The 21,057-nt window shown below is 60.2% G+C and overlaps 1 protein-coding gene across 3 annotated transcripts in view; it reads left to right on the top strand.

The window, feature by feature from the left end:
* The window catches only part of SLC25A22 (solute carrier family 25 member 22), a 91,314-nt gene that overhangs the window by 21,265 nt on the left and 48,992 nt on the right, over positions 1-21,057 (top strand). The window contains exons 1-2 of one of the 3 annotated variants that reach the window (XM_068166689.1): positions 4,876-4,977; positions 14,675-14,787. In XM_068166689.1, coding sequence (XP_068022790.1) covers positions 14,768-14,787 — 20 coding nt within the window. In that variant the 5' untranslated portion in view covers positions 4,876-4,977; positions 14,675-14,767. Of the gene's footprint in view, positions 1-4,875; positions 4,978-10,872; positions 10,999-14,674; positions 14,788-21,057 lie in introns of those variants that run through there. The other 2 variants (XM_068166690.1, XM_068166688.1) reach the window with 2 other exon arrangements.

Here is a 21,057-nt window from a genome sequence, read left to right as displayed (position 1 = left end):
CTTGCAGATCTCTGCAGACCAAGGGTTGGAACCCACCACTCTTTTCAGGCAATATACTGAGCTTGGCTTTCTGCTGTGGCTGTGCTCTGACCTCATATCATTGAGTCACTGAAGGGTTTATGGTCATAGCATCACAGAATCACAGAATGGGTTGGGTTGGGCTGGAAGGGAGCTCAAAACTCAGCCAGCTCCAGCCCCCTGCCATGGGCAGGGACACTTCCCACCAGCACAGGCTGCTCAAGGCCTCATCCAGCCTGGCCCTGACCACCTCCAGGCAGGAGGCAGCCACAGCCTGCCTGGGCAACTTGATATGCAAGGAAAGGCTTTTTTTTTGCCCTCTGGCTCCTGCACTTTTTGCTCCATGTCTCCACACAAGCCATGGAAAGCCAAGACTGAATTAGCCTTGAGCAGATGTATTTGTCCATGACTTAGAGGTTTGGTACTTGTGGGGAAAGGAGAGAGACTCACAGAGTGCCAGGGGCTGGAAGGGACCTCCAAAGCTCATCCAATCCAACCCCTCACCTGTACCAGCTCACACAGGAACACAGCCAGGTGGGTTTTGAATGTCTCCAGAGAGGGAGACTCCACAACCCCCCTGGGCAGCCTGCTCCAGGTTCTGTCAGCCTCACAGGGACAAAATTCTTCCTCCTGTTTCCATGGAGCTTCCTCTGCCTCAGCTTCCACCCCTGCCCCTTGTGCTGTCCTTGGGCATCCCCCAGCAGAGCCTGGCTCCAGCCTCTGGGCATCCCCCTGCACAGCTTTAGCAACAGCAAGGAGCTCACCTCTCAGGCTGCTCCTCTCCAAGCTCCAGAGCCCTCAGCCCCCTCAGCCTCTCCTCATGAGGAAGATCTTCCACTGCCTGCAGCATCTCTGTGCCTCTGTGCTGGACTCTTTCCAGCAGCTCCCTGAGGTCCTTCTGGAGCCGAGGGGCCCAGAACTGGCCACAAGATTCCTGATGTGGCCTCAGCAAGGCAGAGCAGAGGGGGAGGAGAAGCTCTCTCAACCTACTCAGCACCACCCCAGGCTGCCCTTGGCTTTCTTGTCCCCCAGAGCACATTGCTGGCTCATGGGCAACCTCCCATCCACCAGGACCCCCAGGGCCTTTTCCCCTTCCCTGCTCTGCAGCAGCTCACTCCCCAGCCTGCCCTGCTCCATGGGGCTGTTCCTTCCCAGGTGCAAGACTCTGCCTTTGCCCTTGTGGAACTTCATTCCATTTCTCCCTGCCCAGCTCTCAGCCTGATTAAGCCTTGATGAAGGGCAGCAGAACCTTCCAGTGTCTCAGCCCCTCCATCCAGTTTGGTGCCACCAGCAAGCCTGCTGGCAGTGCTCTCTCTGCCCTCATCCAGGTCACTGATGAATGGATTGAATAGAGCTGGTCCCAGTGCTGACCCCTGAGGGAAGCCACTTTGCTTCCAGGGAAGCAAGGCTGCAGTGTGCTTGATGTGCCTCTGGCACAGCAGAGGGGCCAGGTCTCTTGAGACTCACCCACTAGCCCCACTTGCCTCTGAGACCTTGTTGAGGAAGCAGGTTGAGTTGGGAAGAGCACCAGCAGCTCCCTTCCAGTTTAGAATAGGATAAACCAGGTTGGAAGAGACCTTCAAGATCATCAAGTCCAAGCTGTCACCCAACACCTCCTGACAACTAAACCATGGCTCCAAGTGCCACATCCAATCCCCTCCTGGACACCTCCAGGGATGGGGACTCCACCACCTCCCTGGGCAGCACATTCCCAAGGGACACTCTCTCTGTGTAGAACTTCCTCCTCACCTCCAGCCTAAACCTCCCCTGGCACAGCTTGAGACTGTGTCCTCTTGTTCTGGTGCTGGCTGCCTGGGAGAAGAGCCCAACCCCCACCTGGCTCCAACCTCCCTTCAGGGAGTTGGAGAGAGCAAGAAGGTCTCCCCTGAGCCTCCTCTTCTGCAGGCTAAGCAACCCCAGCTCCCTCAGCCTCTCCTCACAGGGCTGTGCTCCAGACCCCTCCCCAGCTTTCTTGCCCTTCCAGCAGCTCAACCTCCTTCCTAACCTGAGGAGCCCAGAACTGGACACAGGACTCAAGGTGTGGCCTGAGCAGTGCTGAGCACAGGGCAGGATGAGCTCCCTGCTCCTGCTGGCCACACTGTTTCCTTTGCTCCCCCTCGGAGTGCTGTGGTCACTTTCAGCCCTCTTGCCCTTCCCACCTTTGAGCTGCTGCCTTAGGAGAATGCTCTCCTGTGCTGTCCTCCCGTGGAGCAGGACCCTGCTGCATGTCTGCAGTGGGATGAGTGGAAGCTCCTCTGTCCTGCTGACAGCCTGCCCCTGGCTGCTGCAGCCTGGCAGCCCCAGAGCCCTGCCGTGTGAGCTGTGGGTGAGTCACTCCTAGCGGCTGTCCTTGCTTACCCTGCCTCGCAGCTCAGCTGCAAACCCTCCAGCACAAGGCACTGTCCTTGCCTGAAGGGCTGTGCAACCTCTGGAATAACAAGCCCAAGGTCTGGGGCCTCTTGCTGTGCTGCAGTGCTGATACCCAGGCCCAGCTTACAGACTCCTTGATTCACAGAGTGGCTTGGGCTGGAAAGGAGCTCAAAGCCCAGCCAGCTCCAGCCCCCTGCCATGGGCAGGGACACCTCCCACCAGCACAGGCTGCTCAAGGCCTCATCCAGCCTGGCTGGAACTCCAGGAGGGGGTTGGGCTCTCCTCCCACGCAATCAGCACCAGAACAAGAGGACACAGTCTCAAGCTGTGCCAGGGGAGGTTTAGGCTGGAGGTGAGGAGAAAGTTCTTCCCAGAGAGAGTTGTTAGCCATTGGGATGTGCTGCCCAGGGAGGTGGTGGAGTCCCCATCCCTGGAGGTGTTCCAGAGGGGATTGGATGTGGCACTTGGAGCCATGGTTTAGTAGTCAGGAGGTGTTGGATTGTAGGTTGGACTTAGTGATCTCTGAGGTCTCTTCCAACCTTATTGATTCTATGATTCTAAAGACCTCCCTGGGCAGCCTGTGCCAGAGTCTCCCCAGCCTCACTCTCAGCAATTTCTTCCTCCTCTCCACTCTCAGTCTCCTCTCTCCCAGCTCAAAGCCATTGTTCCTCAGCCTGGCACTCCCAGCCCTTGTCCAGAGTCCCTCCCCAGCTCTCCTGGAGCCTCCTTCAGGTAGCCTCAGGATGAGGATCTGCTTTGCAGGTCTTGATCCCAAGCCATGCAGAGCTGCAGGGTGTACCTGGGGCTTGTTCCAGCAGCACAGCCCTGCCCCTCAGCTCCTTCTGGCTGCCCTGAGTGCAGATGCCTTGACCTGGAGCAGTTGGTGGTTGCCTGGCTGATGTTCTCTGGTAGCTGCAGCTTGGGCTGCTGTTAAGGACCTGTGGGCTGGACTCCTGAGTTGAGGGCCTGGAGACTCAACTGGAAGAGAGATGATGGTGGTGCAAGGAGAGGCCTCCATGGGACTCCCCCTGCTCAGCAGCAGGGCAAACAGTCCTGGCACTGATCTCAGCAGGTGCTGGTTGTTTAGCCTGGAGAAGCTCTTTGGGAGCCTTCTCTCCAAGCCTTAGCTCTCAGAGAGGTGGCAGAAGGTGCTTGTGGTCTTCACTCTTCCCTGTGGCTCCCAGTGAGAGGACAAGACAGGAGCTTGCCTCTTGGTGGTGGCCTGAGGGAGGTGTTTTGAGCTGCTCCTCTATCATCACAGGGCCTCCCAGCAAGGAATCACAGAATGTGAAGGGCTGGAAGGGACCTCTAGAGACCACTGAGTCTCACTCCATGGGGGAGGGCTGAAGGTGTAGTGGTGTGGCCTGGGGGCTCCTGAGCACTGCCTTGGAGCCTCTTTCCCCTGGCAGCTCCAGGTGCCTCGGGAGAAGAGGAGGCTCAGGGGAGACCTTCTTGCTCTCTACAACTACCTGAAGGGAGGCTGGAGCCAGGTGGGGGTTGGGCTCTTCTCCCAGGCACCCAGCACCAGAACAAGAGGACACAGTCTCAAGCTGTGCCAGGAGGTTCCACCTCAATGTGAAGAGAAACTTCTTAGGTGTGAGGCTGCTGGAGGCCTGGAGCAGGCTGCCCAGAGAGGTTGTGGATCTCCTGCTCTGGAGCCATTCAAGCCCCACCTGGATGTGTTCCTCTGTGCCCTGCCTTGGTTCCCCTGCTCTGGCAGGGGTGCTGGACTCAATGATCTCTGGAGATCCCTTCCAGCCCCTAAGGCTCCATCACTCCATGAGGAGAGGCTGCAGGGTCCAGCACTGAGCTGCTCCCCTCCCTGGCACATCAAATGCTGAGGAGAGGGCAGCAAGAAGGCCTCTGCACAGCCCCACAGCTGCACAAGGCTAAAGCTGCTGCTGCTGGAGTCCCACAGCCAAAGTCCTGAGAGAGCCACACAGGATCACAGAGCCAAGGAGGGTGGGAAAGGCCTCAGAGGTCATCAGGTCCAAGCTGTCACCCAACACCTCCTGACAGCTCAACCATGGCTCCAAGTGCCACATCCAGTCCCTTCTTGAACACCTCCAGGGATGGGGACTCCACCACCTCCCTGGGCAGCACATCCCAATGGCTAACAACTCTCTCTGGGAAGAACTTTCTCCTCACCTCCAGCCTAAAACTCCCCTGGCACAGCTTGAGACTGTGTCCTCCTGTTCTGGTGCTGGGTGCCTGGGAGAAGAGCCCAACCCCCACCTGGCTCCAACCTCCCTTCAGGGAGTTGCAGAGAGCAAGAAGGTCTCCCCTGAGCCTCCTCTTCTGCAGGCTAAGCAACCCCAGCTCCCTCAGCCTCTGCTCACAGGCTGTGCTGTCTCCACCATCTCGCAAGCCCAGTGGGCACAGTGCTGCCCAGCCTGCCCCCATGGGGCTGTGAGCAGCCAATGGTGCAGGCAAGTGCCCTGGCGCCTCCCCCCTGGGACTTTGGCCTTTTTCCCCTGGAGGCAAGTGGGGACCTGCCCTGGGCTGAGTGCTCTCCCGGTGCAGCCTCCTGCAGCAGAGCCTCCTGCAGCAGAGCCTCCTGCAGCAGAGCCAGCTCTGCCCCCGGCCGCGGTGAGTTTGCATCTGCAGCCCCACGGCCTCTGCCTGGGGCAGGACGGCACCAGGGCACCACCCTGCCCTGCTGCAGGGCCTGGGAGGGGACCATCTGTGGCAGCAGGGCAGTGCCCACCGGCCTGGAGAGCTGCTCTGGCCCTGCCTGGGGCTGCAGGGGAATTACTGCTCTTGAGAGCCTCAGAGAGGCAGAGGTGAAACCGCCTCTGGCTCCCTCCATGGAGCAGCACCAGCAAAGGTGGGGAAGGGTCTGGAGAGCAGGGCTGGGGAGGAGCAGCTGAGGGAGCTGGGGGTGTTCAGCCTGGAGCAGAGGAGGCTGAGGGAGACCTCATTGCTCTCTGCAGCTCCCTGAGAGGAGGCTGGAGCCAGGTGGGGTTCAAGTTACAAGGGACAGGACAAGAGGAAATGGCCTCAGGTTGCCCCAGGGGAGGTTTAGGTTGGACATTGGAAGAAAGGTCTTGACTGAAAGGTTCTCCAAGCCTGGCCCAGGCTGCCCAGGGAGGTGGTTGAGTGCCCATCCCTGGAAGTGTTTCCAAGAGGCAGAGCTGTGGTGCTGAGGGCCAGGGTTTAGCCTCAGCCTTGGCAGAGATAGAGAGTGGTTGGGCTGGGTGAGCTGAGAGGGCTTTGTCAGCCTTTCCTTCTTTGACTCTGACCCCTGCATCCCAAAACCTCCTGAGCAGGCAGGAGCCAAGTCAGCAGCTTCTTCCCATGTGAGATGTCCTGGTGCTGAGTCCCTCCTGTGATGTCCTTGTGCTGAGTCCCTCCTGTGATGTCCTGGTGCTGAGTCCCTCCTGCGCTCTGTGCCCAGCACACATCCAGAGAGCTTCTCCCAGGAGCTATTTGCTGAGATCTTTCCCAACCTTATGGATGCTCTGAGTCTATGATCCTGTGATTCATTTTCACCCCTCAGACCTTGCTGCTGCTGCTGCCATGAAGGTTTGCTGCAGGCCTTAGCAGCAGCTGGTTGGCTGTGCTGGGGGAGGAGGTGGTGTGCTGAGCCCAGAGGCTTTCTCTTTGCCAGCAGGTGCTAGGTGCTGATTGTTCCCTCCACCCTCTCTGACTGTGAAGGTTCTCCTGGCTGTGTCCTCTCCACCCAGTGGATGCTGCATGATTTTGCTCCCTCCTCCCACCCTCTGAGCCCTGCTTCTTGATGTTGGCTTCTCTGGCTGTGGCCACAGAGTTTGGGTCCTCCCAAGACAAGTGGAAAGAGCTCCAGAGAGAAGGACCTTGGAGTCCTGGTGGACAATAAGTTACCTGTGGGACAGCCAAGGCCATTGGTCTCCTGGGGTGCCTAAAGAGGAGTGTGGCCAGCAGGGCTAGGGAGGTTCTCCTCCCCCTCTACTCAGCCCTAGTTAGACCACACCTGGAGTACTGTGTCCAGTTCTGGGCTCCCCAGGGGTCAAGAGGGACAGGGAACTGCTGGAGAGAGGCCAGGGCAGGCTGTGAGGATGCTGAAGGGCCTGGAGCAGCTGTGTGAGGAGGGAAGGCTGAGAGCCCTGGGGCTGAGAGCCTGCAGAGGAGAAGGCTGAGAGGGATCTGAGCAATGTCTGTAAATCCCTGAGGGGTGGGGGGCAGGAAGGGGCCAGGCTCTGCTCAGTGGTGCCCAGGGACAGGACAGGAGGCAATGGACACAAAGTGGAGCCCAGGAGGTTCCACCTCAATGTGAAGAGAAACTTCCTTGGTGTGAGGGTGCTGGAGCCTGGAGCAGGCTGCCCAGAGAGGCTGTGGAGTCTCCTTCCCTGGAGACTTCCCAGCCCCACCTGGCTGTGTTCCTGGATGCCCTGCCCTGGGTGCCCTGCTCTGGCAGGGGGCTGGGACTGGATGATCTCTGGAGGTCCCTTCCACCCCCTGCCATGCTGTGATGCTGTGACATCTGTGGCAGGGAGTCCTCTCTTCCCTTCTGCTGTTTATCCTCACAGGGGGGTTGTGGCTGGAGGGTTTGGCAGCTCCAGCATGTGCTGGCCTCCAGCTCTGCCTCCTCCCTGCCTGACCGCGCCGCACAAAGGTTTGTGCTGGCAGCAGCCTGGGGCTGGGGGGGCCTGGATGACTTCCTGCAGCCCTGCTGCCAGCTGAGGGTGCCTGAGGATCTTGGTCAGGATGGCAGCCTGCCTGTACTTGCCATGTCTGACAGGCTGTGCCCGCTGGGGAGGGCAGAGCCTGCAAGTGTGAGGGCTGGCGGGGGGCAGAAGCCAAGGGCTGGCCTGTGCCGGGGGGCTGCTGGCAGGACTGGGGTGCTGGTGGGCTGGGAACCTGCAGCAGATGCCAGCAGTGCCTCTGGCAGCCTGGCAGAGGGAGAGCAGGGCGAGGAGGAGCTGAGCTGTGGGTCCCCCAGGGATGGTTGTGGGCAGAGCAGTGGCATCTCTCTACAGCTCCTGGAGGAGGCTGCAGGGAGCTGGGGGTTGGGCTCTGCTCCCCAGTCTCAGGTGAGAGAAGGAGAGGAACTGGCCTGGAATTGTGCCAGGGGAGGCTGAGGTTGGAGAGAAGGAACAATATCTTTGCTGCCAGAGTGGTCAGGGCCTGGTAGAGGCTGCCCAGGGAGGTGGTGGAGTCCCCACGGCTGGAGGGGTTCCTGTGGCCATGGCCCCTGGGGATGTGGTTTGATGGCCATGGTGGTGCTGGGTTGGTGTTGGGTTGGATGAGCTTGGAGGTCTCTTCCAACTGAAACAGTTCAATGATTCCAAGATCTGGGGGTAAAGGAGGGCACCCTACAGCCCCAGGGCAGTGTAGTGGCACTAAACATGGTTAAGTGTGGTCAGGGAAGGGTGGGTGAGCTTCACCTGCTCCTTCTGCTGGCCTCTCCTGGCTTGTGAAGGTGTTGGGTGCCTGCCTCTCCACCCCAGCCACCCAGCTGGTGGCACACACAGCAGGTCTGAGACCCTGTGCCCAGGACCCCATGCCCAGGCTGGGCTGATGTTCTCTGATAACCACTTCTTCAAGTGATAAGGCAAGAGCCAAAGGTTAGGAGTCCAGCCCTGTGCCCTTGGATCAGACCTGGAGCTGCAAACTTTGGCCAGCCCAAAGAAGACTTCGCTGGCTGGCTGGCACAGCTGTGTGGTGCTCGTGGTGTGTGGCCAGGCAGGGCACAGGAAGGGCTGCACTGTGCCAGGGGCTGAGGCTGTGAGGAGCAGGTACAGCCAGAGCTGGGCAGGTTTGCATCGTGGCAGCCCCAGGCCTGGCTGCTTGCTCCCTCTCGGGGGGCTGGGGGAAGGGAGCGGCTGGGCTGCGGAGCTGGCTGCCTCTGGCAGGGGGAGCTGGGGGCTGTTTGTGCTGCTGCTCTGCCTGCCACTGTTCTGGTGCCCAGGCTGCAGCCTGTGTGCTGCTCTGAAACTAATTTGCTTGATCACTTTAATGAGCATGGAGGGGATGCCCTGGGGTGTGGGTAATGGGGCAGCAATCCCTGGCTGGCTGTGCTACAGCACTCGAGGAAGGGATGAGCGGCGCCCGGCTCGGCGCTCACACAGCTCTCACTCTCTCCACTCAGTGCCTCAGGCTGCAAGGGACCTGAAAGATCCTCCAGCTCCAAACCCCTGCCATGGGCAGGGACACCTTGGATGCATCCTGGCCTTCAACACCTCCAGGCAGGAGGCAGCCACAGCCTCCCTGGGCAGCCTGTGCCAGAGTCTCCCCAGCCTCACTCTCAACAACTTCTTCCTCCTCTCCACTCTCAGTCTCCTCTCTCCCAGCTCAAAGCCATTGTTCCTCAGCCTGGCACTCCCAAATCTTCTCCAGAGTCCCTTCCTGGCTTTCTTGCAGGCCACTTTCAGGTGCTGGGTCCCAAGAGCAGTGCATTAGGCCCTTCCTTTCTCTCTCTCCTCTCTATGTGAGGTGTGTCATGATCTGGATTTGTGTGGTACCTATCCTGTAGCACTCCTGGCACTCTCTTCCCAGCCTCTGTGTTGCCTCCTCTCAGACTGCAGGACTGCAGCAGCTATTTTCCTACCTGGGGAGCCTGGCCCTGCCCAGGAGTTCCCTGCCCAGGGCATTTCAGCATCTTGAAATGAGTAGAGAGGTTGACACTCCAGAAGGGAGAGCAACCCTTCAGAGAGCTGAACAGGCCACAGGAGTGAGCTAGCAACAGCCTCATGAAGTTCAAGGGGGACAAGTGCAGGGTCCTGCACCTGGGAGTGCATAACCCAGGAGTGCAGCTGAGCCTGGGATCCACCTGGCTGGAGAGGAGCCCTGTGCCTTTAAAGGGACCTGGGGGTCATGGTGGACAACAAGCTCAGGGGTGAACAGTGGCACAGAATCATAGGATGACAGAGTGCCAGGTGGAAAGGACCCCAAGGATCATCAGGTCCAACCTTATTGGGTGTGCTGCAGCAGCCAAGGATGTTGGGCTGCAGAAGCCAAGGAAGCCACGAGAATGCTGGGCTGCAGCACCTAAGATAGACACCAGGGTGCTGGGTTGCAGCAGCAAGGAAGCCATCAGGGTGCTGGGTTGCAGCTGCAAGGAAGCCATCAGGGTGCTGGGTTGCAGCAGCAAGGAAGCCACCAGGGTGCTGGGTTGCAGCTGCAAGGAAGCCACCAGGGTGCTGGGTTGCAGCAGCAAGGAAGCCACCAGGGTGCTGGGTTGCAGCAGCAAGGAAGCCACCAGGGTGCTGGGTTGCAGCAGCAAGGAAGCCACCAGGGTGCTGGGTTGCAGCAGCAAGGAAGCCACCAGGATGCTGGGATGCAGAAGCCAGGGAAGCCACCAGGGTGCTGGGTTGCAGCAGCAAGGAAGCCACCAGGGTGCTGGGTTGCAGCAGCAAGGAAGCCACCAGGGTGCTGGGTTGCAGCAGTCAGGGAAGCCACCAGGGTGCTGGGTTGCAGCAGCAAGGAAGCCACCAGGGTGCTGGGTTGCAGCTGCAAGGAAGTTTCCATAGTGCTGGGTTGCAGCACCAAGGGCTTCACCAGCACAGATAAAGAAGTCTTTGTCCCACTCTGCTCAGCAGAGTCAGGCCTCAGCTGGAGCACTGCCTGCACCTTTGGTCCCTGCTCTTTAAAGGTGTGGGCAGGCTGGAAAATGTCCAGAGGAGAGCCAGGGAGTTATCAGAGGCCTGGAAGCTCTCTGGCAGGTGAGGAGAGGCTGAGAGCTGGCTTTGATTAGCCTGGAGCAGAGAAGGCTCTGGGCAGACCTCAGCAGCATGGAGCAGGACACCAAGGGTGGCTGCAGGAGGATGGAGACTGCCTTGGGACAGAGTCCCCTGGGGCAGCCAAGGGCTGCTGGGGACAAGTCCCTGCTGGGCACATTCCCCTTGGGCTGCAGAGGAAATGTTCCCCATGGGCACAGCTGGGCACTGGAATCATCTCCCAGGGGCAGCAGTGGATGCCCTGCACTGGGCAGGGTGGAGGCTCAGCCTGGCAGGGGGCTGGGCCAGCTCCTTGCAGCTGCTCCACCACCCACACAGGTGGATGCTTGGGGTCCCCTCCAGGCTGGCTCTCTGTCTCTCTGTGCACTGGGGCAGAGCTCAGCAGGTGACAGCAAAGTGCTCAGCTGGAGCTGGCAGAGCCTTTGGGTTTGTTTTGCAAATGGCCCTTCCTGGAGCTCTGCTTAAACAAACAGAGCTGAGAGAACCCTTCCAGCTCAGTGCATTCAAATCCCTTAATGCACTCCAATCCCCAGGCCCCTGCCATGCCAGGTGCTGTATCAACAGTTCTGGAGTGCTGCTGTCTGCTCTAAACCCATCCCTTTGTCCTCTGCCCCTTGCTCACCCAGGAGCTGAGCAGCTTTTGTCAGGGGAGATGATCCTCAGCCTGGCATTTGCTGGCCAGCACCCCTGGAACCTGTGACCTTGCCTGCTTTGGAACCCAGCAGGGTTGTTCTGAGCCCTCCCTGCTGTGCAGCTGCAGCAGGAGCATCACTTCCCTGGTGGGGAGCAGCAGAGGTTTTCCAGTTGGGGAAGGCTCTGCACTTCCTGGGCAGGTGGAGGGCTGAGGCCAGCAGTCAAGTCTAAACCAGGGAGGACTGAGCTGAACTCAGCTGATCCAAAGCCCTCTTGTGCAGTGGCATCTTCTGCCCCATCACTCTGCCTGTGACAGCAGGTAAGGAGCAGCCCTGCTTTAAGGCATGGAGGGGCCAGAGAAGGGCAACCAAGCTGGGGAAGGGTCTGGAGAGCAGGGCTGGGGAGGAGCAGCTGAGGGAGCTGGGGGTGTTCAGCCTGGAGCAGAGGAGGCTGAGGGAGACCTCATTGCTCTCTGCAGCTCCCTGAGAGGAGGCTGCAGGGAGCTGGGGGCTGGTGTCTCCTCACAGCTTCACAGATCGGAGTGGGTTGGAAGGGAGCCTCCAAGGGCATCTCACCCAACCCCCTGCAGGCAGCAGGGACAGCTCCAGCTGTGAGGAGAGAAGAAGAGAAGAGGTGAGAACCAGTTCCTGGGCTTGCAGCTTGGCCCTGAGGCTGTGCTGGTTCATGCTACAAGCACAGAGAGCAATCAGAGGTCACTCCTGGCCTGCCTCAGGAGCAATGTGGGCAGCAGGAGCAGGGCAGGGATTGTGCCTCTCTGCTGGGCACTGCTGAGGCCACACCTTGAGTGCTGGGTTCAGTTTGGGCTCCTCACTCCAAGGAGGACATTGAGGGCCAGAGCAGGGCCAGAGAAGGTCAAGGAAGCTGGGGAAGGGTCTGGAGAGCAGGGCTGGGGAGGAGCAGCTGAGGGAGCTGGGGGTGTTCAGCCTGGAGCAGAGGAGGCTGAGGGAGACCTCATTGCTCTCTGCAGCTCCCTGAGAGGAGGCTGCAGGGAGCTGGGGGTTGGGCTCTGCTCCCCAGTCCCAGGGGAGAGAAGGAGAGGAACTGGCCTGGAATTGTGCCAGGGGAGGGTTAGGTTGGAGAGGAGGAGAAATGTCTTTGGTGTCAGAGTGGTCAGGGCCTGGCAGAGGCTGCCCAGGGAGGTGGTGGAGTCCCCATGGCTGGAGGGGTTCCTGTGGCCATGGCAGCTGGGTCCAGGGCTTGGTGGCTATGGTGGGGCTGGGTTGAAGGTTGGACTGGGTGAGCTTGGAGGTCTGCTCTGGCTGGAGGTGTCCCTGCTGCCTGCAGGGGGGTTGGACATGGTCACTTCTGAGGGTCCCTTCCAACCCAGTGCCAGCTGGGAGCCTGCCTGCTCCGGCCCCAACACACCTCAGACTCCAGCATACATTTGTGTGTCCTTCTCTGTGTCTCACCAGCCATGGTGAGCAGCAGCAGCCTTGGTGTCCCCTGCTGCCTTGCCCTTTGTGGGGGTGCCTGGCAGCCAGGATGGCCTGCCCTGGGGAAGGCTGCAGCGGGGGCAGCAGGGGAGGGGTTTGCCAGAGCTTGGAGCATGGTGCCAGCCCCACCTGGTGCTTGTGCCCTGGCAGAGCTGCTGCTTCACACAGCCCAGACACCCTCCTGAGGGTGCAGAGGTTATCCATGCAGCTTCCAAGGCTCAGGGCTAGGTTGTGCCAGCTTCACAGGCTGGCAGCAGTTGGGCTCCCTGCAGGTTTGTGTCTGGGATTCACTGTGGTGGAACTGGTAGAGGACAGATTCAGCTGAACCAAGAACCCAGCTGCTGTCATGGATCTGCACATCAAGGGAGGGGATTCTGCCCCTGGGCTCTGCTCAGACCTCACCTCCAGTCCTGCCTCCAGCTCTGCTGTCCCCAGCAGCAGAAGGACTCAGAGCTGCTGGAGAGAGGCCAGAGGAGGCCACAAAGATGCTGCCAGGGCTGGAGCAGCTCTGCTGGGAGCACAGGCTGAGGGAGCTGGGGCTGTGCAGCCTGCAGAGGAGAAGGCTCCAGGGGCACCTCAGAGCTGCTGCCAGGAGCTGAAGGGATCCTGCAGGAAGGCTGCAGAGAGACTTCTGCTGAGGGGGTCTGGAGCCAGGCCAAGGGGGAAGGGTTTGGAGCTGAGGCAGAGCAGGGTTAGAGTGGAGCTGAGGAAGAAGTTCTGCAGTGTGAGGCTGGGGAGACTCTGGCACAGGCTGCCCAGGGAGGCTGTGGCTGCCTCCTGCCTGGAGGTGTTCAGGACCAGGCTGGATGAGGCCTTGAGCAGCCTGTGCTGGTGGGAGGTGTCCCTGCCCAGGGCAGAGGGGTGGAGGAGATGACCTCTGAGCTCCCTTCCAAGCTGAGCCACTCTGTGGGTCTGTGATTTGCACTCAGAAAGTGGAGATTTAGCTGATCCTGAGCTCTTTAAGGTCTGCTTCCATGCATTAGTTGTGATCAGGTAAACTGAGGAGGGGTCAGGGAAGGGGTGAAGGTGTGATGGTGTGGTGTGGGGGGGAGGTTCTTGTGCAGTGGTTTGGAGTCTCTTTCCCCAGGGAGCTCCATGGTTGAGCTGTCAGGAGGTGCTGGGTGACAGCTTGGACTTGGTGACCTCTTGCAGTGTGGCCAGAGATGGAGAGAGAGGGGATGGTGCCCCTCTGCTCTGCTCTGCTCTGCTCTGCTCTGCTGAGAGCCCACCTGCAGCACTGCCTCCAGACCTGCTGCACAAGAAGGAGCTGGAGCTGCTGGAGAGGGTCCAGAGGAGGCCATAAAGATCATCAGAGGCTGCAGAGCCTCTGCTATGGGCACAGGCTGGGAGGGTTGGGGCTGTGCAGCCTGGAGAGGAGAAGGCTGCAGGGAGAGCTCAGAGCTGCAGCTCAATACCTGCAGGGGAGCTGCAGGCAGCTGGGGAGGGACTGCTCAGGAGGGGCTGTGGGGATAGGCCAAGGGGCAAGGGTTTGGAACTGGAGCAGGGCAGAGTTAGGTTGGAGCTCAGGAGGAAGTTGTGCCCAGGGAGGCTGGGGAGACTCTGGCACAGGCTGCCCAGGGAGGTGGCTGAGGCTCCATCCCTGGAGCCATTCAAGCTCAGCCTGGCTGTGTCCCTGGGCAGCCTGCTCTGGGCTCTGGCTGGAGCTGTCCCTGCTGCCCATGGCAGGGGGTGGCACAGGATGCCCTTGGGGGCTCCCTTCCCACCAGCTGTAGTCTGTGAGGCTGTGGAGGGAGGTGCTGAGCAGGTCCTGTGATGACAGAGATGCACAGAGTGGGTTAGGCTGGAAGGGAGCTCAAAGCTCAGCCAGCTCCAGCCCCTGCCATGGGCAGGGACACCTCCCACCAGCACAGGCTGCTCAAGGCCTCATCCAGCCTGGTCCTGAACCCCTCCAGGCAGGAGGCAGCCACAGCCTCCCTGGGCAGCCTGTGCCAGAGTCTCCCCAGCCTCACTCTCAACAATTTCTTCCTCCTCTCCACTCTCAGTCTCCTCTCTCCCAGCTCAAAGCCATTGTTCCTCATCCTGGCACTCCCAGCCCTTGTCCAGAGTCCCTCCCCAGCTCTCCTGGAGCCCTTCAGGCACTGCAAGGCTGCTCTGAGGTCTCCCTGCAGCCTTCTCTTCTCCAGGCTGAGCAGCCCCAGCTCTCCCAGCCTGTGCCCAAGGGGGGGTGCTTGGCTGTCTTGAGGTGGACCTGCAGAGGGTTTGGAAGTCCAGAGTGCCCTGTGGGACTTCTGCTGTGTGGAGTCCTCCTCCCTGGTGCTGGGCAGAGCTCTGCCCTGCCTGGCTGCTGCTGTTCCTCACATGGTGCTGGGGGCTGCCAGCCCTGGCTGCTCTCTGCTGTGTGTATCCACACTGCTGCAGCTCCCTCTGCAGCGCTCCCTCCTCTCTCCAACCAGGAGCTCCCTTCACTTCCATTGGTCCTCAGGTGGCCTCACCCTGTGGCCTGCCCAGCAGGACCTGAGCTTCAGGAAGAGTCCAAGTGTCTCAGCTGTGTCTCCTTGGTGTCTTTCTGTCCTTCTGCAGGAAGGAAGTGAAGTGAGGAGGTGACTGAAGAGGCACTGCAGGAAGGATTTGCAGGAGCAGCTTCACTTCCTAACCAGAGGCAGTTGGAATTAAATGGCTGATAAACAGATCAGGTGAGCTGTGGCCTGTGCCTTGCATTTCCCCTTTCAAACTCAGGCCCCTTTGGGACAGGAGGAGGTGGGGGGAGGTGACCTGAGGGCCCTCAGCAGTTCTCACTCCTTCTCTGCTCCTTTCTTACCTGCTTCTCTTTGCACCTGGCTTTGTCTCTGCTGTGCTGGCACAGCACTGCTGCCTTTGCTTCCCTTTGCTCACTGCCTTTTGCACTCTGCCCAGCACAGCTCTGTTCCTTTGTGCTTCCTCTTTCAAAGGTCAGCCTGACCTGCTGCCTTCAGCTGGCTGAGGCTGCAGGAGCAAAGGCAGCTCCCTGACCAGCTGGGAATGCAGGCACTGTGCTTGCAAAGTCCACACAGATGCAGCCTTCTGCCCTGCTGCCAGAGCCAGTCGGTGCTCCAGGCTCTGCAGGAGCAGGAAGCAGCAGCAGCCATTGGTGGCACTTAAGAGCACAGCAGGGACTCCAGAGGGTGTTGGCCCTGGCATGGATTTGAGTCACAGTCTCACAGTATCACCAACTTTGGAAGAGACCTCAGAGAGCATCGAGTCCAAGCTGTCACCACAGACCTCATGACTAGACCATGGCACCAAGTGCCACATCCAATCCCCTCTGGAACACCTCCAGGGATGGGGACTCCACCACCTCCCTGGGCAGCACATCCCAATGGCTAACAACTCTCTCTGGGAAGAACTTTCTCCTCCCCTCCAGCCTAAACCTCCCCTGGCACAGCCTGAGACTGTGTCCTCTTGTTCTGGTGCTGGCTGCCTGGGAGAAGAGCCCAACCCCCACCTGGCTCCAACCTCCCTTCAGGGAGTTGGAGAGAGCAAGAAGGTCTCCCCTGAGCCTCCTCTTCTCCAGGCTAAGCAACCCCAGCTCCCTCAGCCTCTCCTCACAGGGCTGTGCTCCAGACCCCTCCCCAGCTTTGTTGCCCTTCTCTGGACACCTTCAAGTCTCTCAATGTCCTTCTGAAACTGAGGAGCCCAGAACTGGACACAGGACTCAAGGTGTGGCCTCAGCAGTGCTGAGCACAGGGCACAATGACCTCCCTGCTCCTGCTGGCCACACTCTTCCTGATGCAGGCCAGGATGCCCTTGGCCTTCTTGGCCCCTGGGCACACTGCAGGCTCATGTTCAGCTGCTGTCAACCAGCACCCCCAGGTCCCTCTCTGTTTGGCAGCTCTCAGCCACTCTGCCCCCAGCCTGTAGCTCTGCCTGGGGTTGTTGTGGCCAATGTGCAGCCCCTGGCACTTGGACTTGTTGAATGCCATCCTGTTGGCCTCTGCCCATCTGCCCAGCCTGGCAAGGTCCCTCTGCAGAGCCTCTCTACCCTCCAGCAGATCAACTCCAGCCCCCAGCTTGGTGTCACCTGCAATTTTGCTGATGGACTCAATGCCCTCATCCAGGTCATCAATGAAGATGTTAAAGAGCACAGGGCCCAGCACTGATCCCTGGGGCACACCACTGGTGCCTGGCTGCCAGCTGGCTGTGGCACCATTCACCACCACTCTCTGGGCTCAGCCTCCAGCCCTAACCCAGGATGTGTCCCCTGGACAGAGGCAGTTGTACCCTCAGCTGCCTAGCACCTGTGGCAGATGGATCTGCACAGTGCTGCAGGTTGGGTTTGACTGTCTGCTGCTGAGGAAACCAAAGAGCATCTTAGGCTGCAAGAGGCCTTGGAGGTCATCTAATCCAAGCCCCTGCCCTGGGCAGGGACACCTCCCACCAGCACAGGCTGCTCAAGGCCTCATCCAGCCTGGTCCTGAACCCCTCCAGGCAGGAGGCAGCCACAGCCTCCCTGGGCAGCCTGTGCCAGAGTCTCCTCAGCCTCACACTGCAGAACTTCTTCCTCAGCTCCACTCTAACCCTGCTCTGCCTCAGCTCCAAACCATTCCCCCTGGGCCTGGCTCCAGACCCCCTCAGCAGAAGTCTCTCTGCAGCCTTCCTGCAGGATCCCTTCAGCTCCTGGCAGCAGCTCTGAGGTGCCCTTGGAGCCTTCTCCTCTGCAGGCTGCACAGCCCCAGCTCCCTCAGCCTGTGCTCCCAGCAGAGCTGCTCCAGCCCTGGCAGCATCTCTGTGGCCTCCTGTGGCCTCCCTCCAGCAGCTCTGAGTCCTTCTGCTGCTGGGGACAGCAGAGCTGGAGGCAGGACTGGAGGTGAGGTCTGAGCAGAGCAGAGCCCAGGGGCAGAATCCCCTCTGCTGCCCTGCTGCCCACCCTGCTCTGGCTGCAGCCCAGCACACAGCTGCCTGAGGGCTGCAGGAGGCACTGCTGGCTCCTGGGGAGCTGCTCAGCACCCAAGGCCTTTCCTTCAGGCCTCCTCCCAACCCACTCTGCACCCAGTTTATGTTTGTGCCTGGGACTGGCCTGACCCAGGAGTAGGACCTTGCATCCTCCATGCTGGGAGATTGCTGTGGGGGCTTTGTGTGGTCCTCTCCTCACATCTACCTGTCCAGGTGACCAGGTCAGGACAGGAGAGCTCAGTGGGTGAGTGCAACCTGGTGAGAGAGAGCCAACCCTTGGCAGTGCCTGGCTGCTGCAGGCAGGGTCTGCCCCCCCTGAGCATCTGCTGAGGCTATCTCCCCCTGCCTCCTGCTAGTGAAAGGAGGCCTGGGCTGGGCTGATAAGCAGAGAGTGTGGTGGCTGAGGGGCCTGGCTTTGATTTGCCATCAGTTACCCCACTCTGCAGAGCCCTTGGCACTCTTCTCTTGCACCCTGAGGTTTACCTCCACACAGCCTGAGGGGTGTGTGGCCCTGGTACCCCCACTTCTGGGTAGGAGTCATCAGCTGGAAAGCAGCTCCATGGAGAAAGACTTTGGAGTCCTAGTGGAGGGGTTGGGCTCACTGCTCAGCCCAGGTCCCTTCCACCCCCTAACAGTCTGATTCTGGGACAGCCCCAGCAGGGAGGCTGTGGCCATCTGCAGCCTGACACTTGGGATGAAACACAGAGCTGTCAGGGCTGGGAGGGAGCTCAAGGCTCAGCCAGCTCCAACCCCCTGCCATGGGCAGGGACACCTCACACCACAGCAGGTTGCTCACAGCCACCTCCAGCCTGGCTGCAAACACCTCCAGGCAGGAGGCTTCCACCACCTCCCTGGGCAGCCTGGGCCAGGCTCTCACCACCCTCCTGGGCAACAACTTCTTCCTCACAGCCAATCTCAAGCTCCCCACTTCTAGTTCTGCTCCATCCCCCCCAGTCCTATCCCTCCCTGACACCCTCCAAAGTCCCTCCCCAGCTTGCTTGGAGCCCCCTGCAGCTCCTGGAAGGCCACCAGAAGGTCTCCTGGGAGCCTTCTCCTCTCCAGCCTGCACAACCCCAACTCTCTCAGGCTGTCTGCAGAGCAGAGCAGCTCCAGCCCTCTGCTCCTCCTCCTGGCCCTGCTCTGGACACCTTCCAGCCCCTCCAGAGCCTTCCTGGCACAGAGGCTCCAGAGCTGGCCCCAGAGCTGCAGCTGTGGTCTCAGCAGAGTGGAGCAGAGGGGCAGAATCCCCTCCCTGGCCCTGCTGGCCACACTTCTGCTGCTGCAGCCCAGGCTCTGCTTGGCTCTCTGGGCTGCAAGTGCTCCCTGCTGGCTCCTGCTGAGCTTCTCCTCCCCCAGCACCCCCAAGGCCTTCCCTTCAGGGCTGCTCTCAAACAGAGGAGAGGGAGAGGGAGAGGGGAGAGGAGAGGGAGAGGAGAGGGAGAGGAGAGGGAGAGGAGAGGGAGAGGAGAGGGGAGAGGAGAGGGAGAGGAGAGGGAGAGGAGAGGAGAGGAGAGGAGAGAGAGAGGAGAGGAGAGGAGAGGAGAGGAGAGGAGAGGAGAGGAGAGGAGAGGAGAGGAGAGGAGAGGAGAGGGGAGGGGGAGGGGAGGGGGAGGGGAGGGGAGGGGGGAGGGAATTAACCAGGCTGGAAAAGACCTCTGAGATCCTCAAGTCCAACCTATCCCCCAGCACCACCTGATCAACCAAACCTTGGCACCAAGTGCCTCATCCAGGCTCTAGGAGGAGGTGTGCCCTCCAGGATCTCCCCCAGCTTGTCTGGTGTGCTCTTGGCAGTGTGAGCAGCAGCCTGCTGTCCACAGGGACTAGTTAAAAGGCCTGGCAGAACTGGGATGTCTTTGTAGCCCTTTTCCTGTTAAACTGAGCATGGTCTTGAGCAACCTGGTGTGGTGGAAGGAGCCTGTGCCCGTGGGGGGGAGGTTGGATCTGGCTGTTCTCTGAGGTCCTTTGCAGCCCAAGCCATGCTGTGTTCTGTGCTGCCTGGGTTGCCCCTGTTTCCCCAAGCCCTGTGCACCTCAGCAGTGACAGGCAGCAGCTGTGCAGAGGGGACCAAGCACCATGGATTCTCACACCCCCCCCAGAGAGTGGGGAGCACTGGGAGGATGGCTTCAGTCACAAGGATAAAGCTTTTGGTGCTGGGGCAGTGCCATCTGCCTCAGGCTCTGCTCTGTGCCCCACATCCATCCCTCACCTCTCTCACTTTAGGTCATCTCTCCCACCTGGGTGGCCACAAGTAGCAAGGCCCTGGCCCAGGCTGCCCAGAGAGGTGGAGCTGCCCCATGGCTGGCAGCAGTGCAGGGCAGGTTGTGTGGGGCTGGGAGCAGCCTGCTCTGGCTGGGGCTGTCCTTGGGGGCTGCAGGGGGCTGGGCTGGATGAGGTTGAAGTGTCCCTTCCTTTAAAGGTCCCCCAGCTAAAACCAGTCTGGGGTTCTAACTGCAGCAGTTACAGGCAGCTGAGCCAAGGAGGTGTGCTGAAGCTTGGAGGATCTCCCAAACCTGAGTGTGGAGAAGAGGCTGAGGGAGACCTCATTGCTCTCTGCAGCTCCCTGAGAGGAGGCTGCAGGGAGCTGGGGGTTGGGCTCTGCTCCCCAGTCCCAGGGGACAGAAGGAGAGGAACTGGCCTGGAATTGTGCCAGGGGAGGGTCAGGTTGGAGAGAAGGAAAAATGTCTTTGGTGTCAGAGTGGTCAGGGCCTGGCAGAGGCTGCCCAGGGAGGTGGTGGAGTCCCCATGGCTGGAGGGGTTCAGGAAGCTGCAGATGTGGCCCTTCAGGGCATGGCTTGGTGGCCATGGGGGTTGGGTTGAAGGTTGGACCCAAGGATCTTGGAGGTCTCTTCCAGCCTCAGTGATTCTGTGGTTGGATCAAACTCCTCTTCATGCTCCTGCCATCCCTTAGCAAACCAGGACTGACACCACAGGACTCCAGCCCCCAGCAGTCAGTGGTTTGCTGCCAGGGCAGATGGAGGGCTTTGCCTTCCTGCAGCAGGGCTTTCACCTCCTGGCTCCTCACACAGGGCCAGGGCAGATGGAGGGCTTTGCCTTTCTGCAGCAGTGCTTGCATCTCCTGGCTCCTCACACAGGGCCAGGGCAGATGGAGGGCTTTGCCTTTCTGCAGCAGTGCTTGCATCTCCTGGCTCCTCACACAGGGCCAGGGCAGATGGAGGGCTTTGCCTTCCTGCAGCAGGGCTTTCACCTCCTGGCTCCTCACACAGGGCCAGGGCAGATGGAGGGCTTTGCCTTCCTGCAGCAGGGCTTTCACCTCCTGGCTCCTCACACAGGGCCAGGGGCTGCAGCTCTCCTGCTGTCCCTCCCCAGCGCACAGAGGGCAAGCTGGGTGGGTCCAGGGCTGAGGGTGTTGAGCAAGGGTTGCTCACCCACAAGGAGTGTGAGAGGCTGTCTGCATTCTTGGCTTGCCCAGGCACATCAGGCTGTTCCCTTGGCTGCTGGGGGTCTGTGCTGAGGCTGGGGAGTCTCTGGCCCTGGCAGTGCCAGCAGGCAAGCCGTGTGCCACGTGGCTGTGGCTCACTCCCACCCGGGCTAACAAGCCCTCTGCTGACTTCACTGGTGGCAGGGGTTGAGGCAGGCAAGTGTCTGCCTGCCCTGAGTGTCTCAGGGACACTTAGAGAGGGGATGACAGTGCTGAGGCTGGAAGGGGGGCACTTGTTGTGCCTTGCACTCTGTGACCTGCCAGCAGGCCCTTCAGAGCTGAAGCAGGGGAGGCTGATGTGAGCCTGTCTTGAAACACCTTCCTTCCAGGGCTGCCTCCACCTTGGCACTGCTCTCTGACTTGCTCTTGAATCATAGAACTGTAGAATTGTTTGGGTTGGAAGAGACCTCCAAGCTCATGCAGTCCAACCTTCAGCCCAGCCCCACCATGGGCACCAAGCCCTGCCCCCAGGGGCCATGGCCACAGGAACCCCTCCAGCCATGGGGACTCCACCACCTCCCTGGGCAGCCTCTGCCAGGCCCTGACCACTCTGACACCAAAGACATTTTGCCTCCTCTCCAACCTGAGCCTCCCC

This window comes from Melanerpes formicivorus, unplaced genomic scaffold (assembly GCF_026170545.1).
Source record: "Melanerpes formicivorus ecotype bairdi unplaced genomic scaffold, bMelFor1.0.p_v2 SCAF_103, whole genome shotgun sequence".
NCBI classification, from domain to species: Eukaryota; Metazoa; Chordata; class Aves; order Piciformes; family Picidae; genus Melanerpes; species Melanerpes formicivorus.
The sequence above is the reverse complement of the archived record's forward strand: the minus strand, read 5'-3'. Positions and strand labels throughout refer to the sequence as shown.